The sequence below is a fragment of the Dermacentor variabilis genome, chromosome 11 (genome assembly GCF_050947875.1).
Source record: "Dermacentor variabilis isolate Ectoservices chromosome 11, ASM5094787v1, whole genome shotgun sequence".
Classification (NCBI taxonomy): Eukaryota; Metazoa; Arthropoda; class Arachnida; order Ixodida; family Ixodidae; genus Dermacentor; species Dermacentor variabilis.
Window position 1 is genome coordinate 42,867,095 of NC_134578.1, and position 7,372 is coordinate 42,874,466.

The following is a 7,372-nucleotide window of genomic DNA, read 5'->3' on the forward strand; positions in this document are numbered from 1 at the left end:
TGACAACAGCTGCTCCATCCTGGGCACAGGGTGCACTGGTCCACTGGCTACTGCTGACATTCTGCGTGGAGGGGTTGGGGGCAGTGCTTCATAATGGCTCGGAATTCAAATGCTGACAGAGTGGAGTTTGCAACGTGAAGAATGTCAACTTGGTGTTGTGCCAATTTTGTGTACTCAGGGGTAGTAGGAAAAAAAATGACTCAAGGCCTTCAACACCTGTGGCACCCGTAGGCTCTAGTTTACCTTAGTATTAAAGTCAATAGGGTCATTGGAGCTGGCAGGACCGGAATCGATAGAAGACCCGCGGTTGCTCGGAAGAAAGTGTTCTGCAAGCTGCGCGATACCTTGCCGTCTCACTCTCTTTTACTGTACTGCTCGCCCTTGAGTAAGGATGGGATGTACATTGATTCAGTCCATCTTTTCTTGCCTAAAAGCGCAGCGTCTAGTGAAATTATGGTTGCGCTATGTAAATCCGTCCCATGTACACTTTACAAGAAAAGCAGCCTGCGCGAACCCACGCCACATTGGATCTTGCATCAGAGCGATGTAACAGATCGAGCTCGTCGCTACGCAGAGTGTTCACACCTCTCGTTTATGCGACAACAGCTTCAGCGGCTACTGCAGCTGTCTGTTGAAGTAGTCTGATGCAAGATCCTGTGCACAAGAATTCCTTAAATGTCGTCGCCCCGATGCGGATATCCAGAAATAGTTCCCTGCTGCAGGCAGCGGTCGCGAGCTGGATCACACTGTTGTCATATGCTCACTGGTACAGCATCTATAAACTCGCATTTCTTGAGTTTTGGTTCTATGGTAAACGAGCCTAAATGTACCCAGGTCGTAGACACGTGAAACATTTGCGTAGTCCATTTTGCATGGCCGTTGAACATTGCCGAGTAAAATGGCCAACCCCCTTCCCAGCGCTTACAGTGCACTCGAGATGCATTGTGCCACTGGCAACTAGGCGCCAGTTACGATAGCGCGGTGACGGGTTCCATTGGTGGGGGAACTAATGAGACTGCGTGCACATGTTCCCAAAATAGAAGGGTTTGGTAAATGAGAGGTGGAGTGGCCAACGGTACCACTGCGGTGCCCCTTGCAGCATACGCCAACGTAGGCAGCAATCCAGAGGCCATCGTCTGCGCACTATCTGGTGTAAAAGCCAAGCCGTTGGCGACACAATTGGACGGTCTTGGTGGCGGCTTGTGATGCTATTGCTGCTATGCTTGTTCCATTAGGTTGCCTACCTCCATGATGAGCTCCGTTCAATACAAAATTTTTTTCCGCCTGAGTATTCTTATCGTACCCTGCACACTTTCCGCTCAATATATATATATATATATATATATATATATATATATATATATATATATATATATATATATATATATATATATATATATATATATATATATATATATATATATATATATACCCGTTTTCTAGCTTACCGGGCGGGGTCGCTTGGTGCTCTGGTCCATCAGGCTGCTGTGCCGAGGGAACAGAGCTCGAAACAAACCATCGACTCAGTCTGCGTCACTGCCCATGTGACAATGCCTACTTCTGTGCCGCTGTTCAGCGAACCTCTTTCACGCCGACATGAATCACTGCAGATGCGGGAGTGCGCAAGTACCGCAGTTCCATTTAAGTACTGGTCCGGTTTCTGCGCTGTTTGCTGAAGTGTTTGTACGTACCAACAATCCCGGGTAGTCATGCCAATAAAACTCGTTAAGGCCCAGTGCGATCATTCGGTAGCTGCCACTCGGTCATTGCTCGTCTTCAATGACCTTATTTGATGCCAGCTTGGGTATCTAGGAAAATCCCACTAGGAATGTGCCACTCTACAAATACGAATAACATTCGTTAATTTATTGGATGCTGAGCCCAGTAGAACCCCCGTTACAAGTGTTCCTTGAATACAGGAACCTGACGCTTTACCAGGTTGCGCCACAAATGCACTGGGTATGTGCGGTTTTTTAATGAACGTCTCTCACGCCAAGGATTTAGGGAGCTGCGTCATGAATGTACTAGGTATGTGCCGCTCTGCAGTGAACCATTCACCAACTTGAGTTAATGAGTATGGAGCACTGGATGCGCCGCAAGCGAGGGAGCCAACAACGGTAAATGTAAGGTAAAAAAACAATTACCTTTACCATCTTTTATTTTTTGCTTGCGTAGCTTTGCGAACTTTAGAGAATCTGTCCAGCACTTCGAGTAGATTTCCCGTAAATTCCTTTTTTTAATTTAGATGTTCCTTGATATTCCTTGTGAATCATTGTTCGTCTTCAAGTTAGGGAGCTGTTATTTTCCGAACGTATCTCTCCTGCAGAAACTTTATTGTATACAACGCCAAGCGAGGATCACCTTTAAAATTCTTCGAACTAATTATGGTTCTGTTCAGAACTAACCTTTCAAAAAGTATACCTCTCTTCTTTACGCTGTGGTTGTTTTGTTGTCTTTGTTTGATAGATACGAGGAATCGCATGGTGGTCACATTTGTATCCATATATATTCTCATTAGCCAGTTCAGGATGAGTGTTGATAGCTAGATCAGGAGGTGCGTGCGAGTGTGATGGAAAATATGAAAGCTGTGTTATTTGCAAGGAGGCTAAGGTACCACAAAAGTGGCAACATGAGGATTTACTGTGGCCAACATATAGGAGGGTTCGGCCGCCAAGTTTATGCATTTAGATAATTTAGGTCTGCGACAAAAACAACAGCTCAGCATTAAACTTTTTAATGTGCATTATCATTGCACATAACTCTGCAACAATATGTAAGGAAATACATGGGAGCTGCTAGCAGCCATCTACTTCCAGAGCGGCCTGTTGCGGTCAACACATGACCTATATGTGATGTATTACCGTCACTATAGATAGCCCCTAGCGGGCTATCAATAGTGGTGGGAGTGTCATTATTATGTTTTTACTGCAACTAGCAAATATCCTAATAAAAATCATTACCGATGTTGAGTTCGACCATATCATTATCTGTCGGGAGCCATGTTTCCGTCCTCATGGGAAACATCAGCGGACCACGTGTGAATGAGTGTTGCTAGTAGTTGTTGCTCGGGAATAGAGCTACCGTAGTTTGCTTACATTCCAGAATGGGAGTGAGGCAAATGTACATCACTTGGTCTATTTTCTCATTGCTGCTTGTTCTGAAGCACAAAAACGCAGACGCTAGCCCAAGCTTCATCGTATTTATATTGTAGATTTGCAAAAGAAAAGGCTGATGAAATGTTAAACTAATTTATTTCGTCCGGTATGCACTTCTCTAGAGCAGAATGCCCGAGTCGCTTACGGGCAAACTGGATCCGCTGTCAAATATTCTGATGAATTCCGACTTTGATGTCCTAAAATTTTTTTACCTTGGCAGTATTCCCCGATATGTGACGCTTTGTTTTATGTATTAGCATTTTAAAGATCAGTGGTAGATGGTTACATTCTTTACTGGTTTCGACGCAATCGGAATGCTTGACATGGGTCACTTCTACACCTAGGCATTTTCGCAATAGTCAATGACAGTTTGTTCTGAAGCATGTTGCTTCTCTATTTGTTTTCCTGGTAGGCCCTTGAAAATGTAATTCATATACAAACTACAATACAATATGTCTGAACAAACCAATAAAATGCTCCCCTCGTTCATAGTAGGTCACTTTTGTGTGCTTGATTAACGAATAACATTGCATGTACTGAGCACCTTGTTTTATCCGATTTGCTCTCAAGAGTCCAGGAGCATGCTAAAGGGGAGAGGGATTCGACGGCGCCGAGCCACTGCACTGAATATCTAACCTCGGATGAAGAGGCTAGTGCCGGCGTCTGCGATTGGTCCGTGTTCTCCTACTTAGCTTGCGGTGGCTCGTCGACAATCGCGGCGGCATAAAACGGAAGCTTAAGAATGACGCTAAAAGGAATCCTCAGCAAAGAAGAGTTGACAGAACGAGGCCGTAAGCGCGCAGAAAGTTCCCGAAAACATTACACGGCCACGCAAAAAAGTTTCATCACACGCAAATAAGCCCATGTTCTCCGGCAGGGGCGAGTAGCCAGTGCCGGAGCGATCCGTAGCAGCCATCTTTTATTCCTTTCGGAACGGGGCAGCCTGCAGCTATTCAGAAGTACATTCAGTTTTGTTCTGCATATTAATGCATCCTTAACGCGTACGAGACACATTGACGCGGTAAATTTTTACAGTTTTGTGACGACGTGTGAGAGGCATGTTAAGTGGGTGCAGCCCGAAAACTTTTGACCAATAGGCGAGGGCTAGTGGCAAAGAGGTGTCGAATCAGAAATATCTATTTTCGTTTTGTTCGGTCAAATTATGCATAATCAGTGTGTACATGTTATATAAGATGGGGAGCTATCGCAGTTTTCATGACGTCGCGTCACAGACAGGTGAAACGGGGGTGCCCCCAAAAAGTTTTGGCCAATCGCGGTGGGCTGATTGCAGACTTGGAAAAGTTTGGAATAGTTTTGCGTTATCGCGCCCAATTTTCGATGTTTCATTCTTTGTTTGCTTCAGTAGCCTGAAGTATTGGAACAGAATCTGTTGTAATGCATCCTTCTTCGTTTTCTTAGCCGCATTCTAGCTTGCCATTGTGGGATAAAAAAAAACAAATTCTGGTGCTATAGGTTTCGCTGGGGCAAGTTAGTGAGAAATTTCTTTATTGCAGTGTAAAATATATTTTAGCGTGGAAGAACTGAAGGTACAGATAAAATAGATTTTGACTACCACCGTAAAACATTTTGGAATCTACATTGCTAACATATTGCTTTTGCAGTACACTTCCAACTCCTATCTTTACAATATATAATTACTAATAAAATGTACGGATACTTACTCTCTCCTACAGTGTCTTCTGAAGTATTAATACGAGCAAGCACCAGGATGCAAAGACACACGAAAAGTTCTCTAAAAGACATCTTCACGGGAACTTCGTATTGCTTGATGAATGTCCTCAACATGGCATGTTACTTTTATACATTCCAGCACGGCCCTTCTCTAGGCTGCCTAGAAATGTCGGCAATTGTTATTTAGTAAAGTTCAAACATATAACTCGTTCAGAATAGAAAGAGTAAACGCAAAGCCAAAAAGAACAAATGCGCACAAAGCAGTACGCAAAAATAATCAAGGAATTGCAGTTTTGCCGAACCAACACGTGTTGCAGTACGCAAATTGAAGTTTCGGCGAACGGGTGAAGCATTGGCCGTGATAGGAACTTTCTAGCGTTGGGCTTGAAATTCTCGAACTGTGTTCTAACTGTACGCTGGTGCAACTAGCTAGGACAGAAAATACGCAAATGCGACAAAAATTCTGGCACAGTGAGGAGCTTTAACATGACGCGTAGGATCTCTATAGGCACCACTAAGCAGCCCGTAAAGAGCCCCATCATAATTGCAACACTTCCTGGTTTGAGCACTGATATTGCTTTCCCCACTTTTAATATTCGAAAGTCCGAGAAAGCACCAGAAAACTCTGACAAATATTAACTAAGTATGTAAGATTCCGTATGAGTAGCATCAGTGATAGCCTGAGCTAGCAATGGAGACGTTTAGACGGCATGGAATAGCATATAGCCTAAGTACACCTAAATTTGCGCAGAGCACTACGGTGCACCAACGGCGAAAGTAGGCGTGGAGCGTCAGTCGATAAAAAAACATATTCGGGACTAATAGACCATGTTGCAAGGAATCTGATTGCGTATTTCAGAATTTGTATTCTGAGGAAGGCATTAAAGTGGCTTTCAGTACATTGTTTCCTTTAAAAGTATTCAGATTATATTCTTGGGAAAAGTGGTTTCGCTGAGGTAGCTAAACTATGTGGTTTGTTTAGCTGGCAAAGCTGGCTTAGGTTTTTTCTAGCATGTAGCTTCAATAGCCTTCTAATCTTTTTTAATTTGTGGTAGAGCGGTTCGCACTACGTTAGCTTATACTCTACCAGATCTTTCCAGCAATATTACCCCACAACTAAGCAAGTCGCATTTATTGTATCATAACAACACGCTGTGAACAGCAGGTACCAGCCAGAAATTGGGTCTGTTCTGTTTATTCGTTTCTATGTTGCATTTTGAAGTAGACCTGGGCATAACGTACTAAAGGAATGTATCGATATATCTACAGCATCTATATAAGAATAATTTCTTTAAAGTAATGATCGAAGTTCTCTGCTACCACCATTCTGCCAAGTCGAAGGAAAAAGCTTACCTTGCGAAAGCTTTTTCCATCCCAATAAAATGGGAACAATAACCAAAATATTACGGTCATGGAAATTATTTTGCTCATATTTGCGGAAATCTGGGAGCGTGTATCAGGTGCAGTCATGAATTCAGCTTTGATTTAGATGCACGGACGGAGAAACATAAATGTGTTGCCATAGGTTAAGGATGGCGAGCTCTGCTAGCTTGCTCCGGTTCAAAAAATATATTTTTTCTGAAGCAACATAAACATGCGACCGAGGCATAAATACTCCCCGAGCATCAAACTATCAACTAGTGGTCGACTGAAAGAAACTACAGATCTATCATTGCCTTCAATTGTGGTTTTAAAAGTTGCTTTAGGCAGAAACAAATTTTCATTGTCTTCAAGTAAACTCGTTCCAGGGGTCGCGAAGTCATTGGTCATGTCGAGCTTCATCAGCATAATGCTTAGTTCATCATCATCATCGTCATTATCCTGGTTACGCCCACTGCAGGGCAAAGGCATCTCCCATAATTCTCCAACAGCCCCAGTCATGCTTAGTTGCCGCAGCGCAAACCAGCGCAGAGGGACATAGAAAAGACGAAGACAAGCGCTTTTCTGCCTCCCTCTGTCCTACTTTCCGTTGCAACACATAAATTTATATAAAACCAAGTATCTCAAACCGCCCACCCTTTAAACATGGTGGTTCGGACAGGACAAGTCTGTCACATGCAAGCTACATGCTAATTTATACTGCATGATAGTGTCTCGGCGTTGTTAAGTTACCATATACGGGGAGCCTAAATGGAGCCAAATAGAGCCTTATGTCGGTCAAAGCTTGCGATGGTCGCGTAGATCACGTTAGAATTTTTACACTAACCGAAGACTCGGGCATCGATAACTTATGTTTGCAAACAGAATGGTGCGCCCGCTGAAACTTGGTATGGTTCTTGTCATTTCGCTCGTATGAAATTTTCGCACTTGTCTAAATCAATTCTTAACATAATTATCCTTCTTTTTTATGAATATGAGAATCAATATGCGTATACCGGTGCAGTGGGATAGTTTTTCGTGCGAGAATACCGATCACAGCTGGGCACAATAGTGCGAAAATATGCACGAGCCGTTCTTTCTACATCTGGCTTTTGTGGTCGATGTCCAGAATTTTCCGCGAGGATGCTGTGGTCATTTCCAAACAG

The 7,372-nt window shown here is 43.4% G+C and overlaps 1 protein-coding gene across 1 annotated transcript in view; it reads right to left on the reverse strand.

Annotated features, from left to right (window-relative positions):
- LOC142563175 (uncharacterized) overlaps positions 1-4,929 on the reverse strand; it is a 41,307-nt gene extending 36,378 nt beyond the window's left edge. The window contains exon 1 of the mRNA XM_075673725.1: positions 4,838-4,929. Coding sequence (XP_075529840.1) covers positions 4,838-4,919 — 82 coding nt within the window. The 5' untranslated portion in view covers positions 4,920-4,929. The remainder of the gene's footprint in view (positions 1-4,837) is intronic.
- Between the last annotated feature and the right edge of the window lie 2,443 nt (positions 4,930-7,372).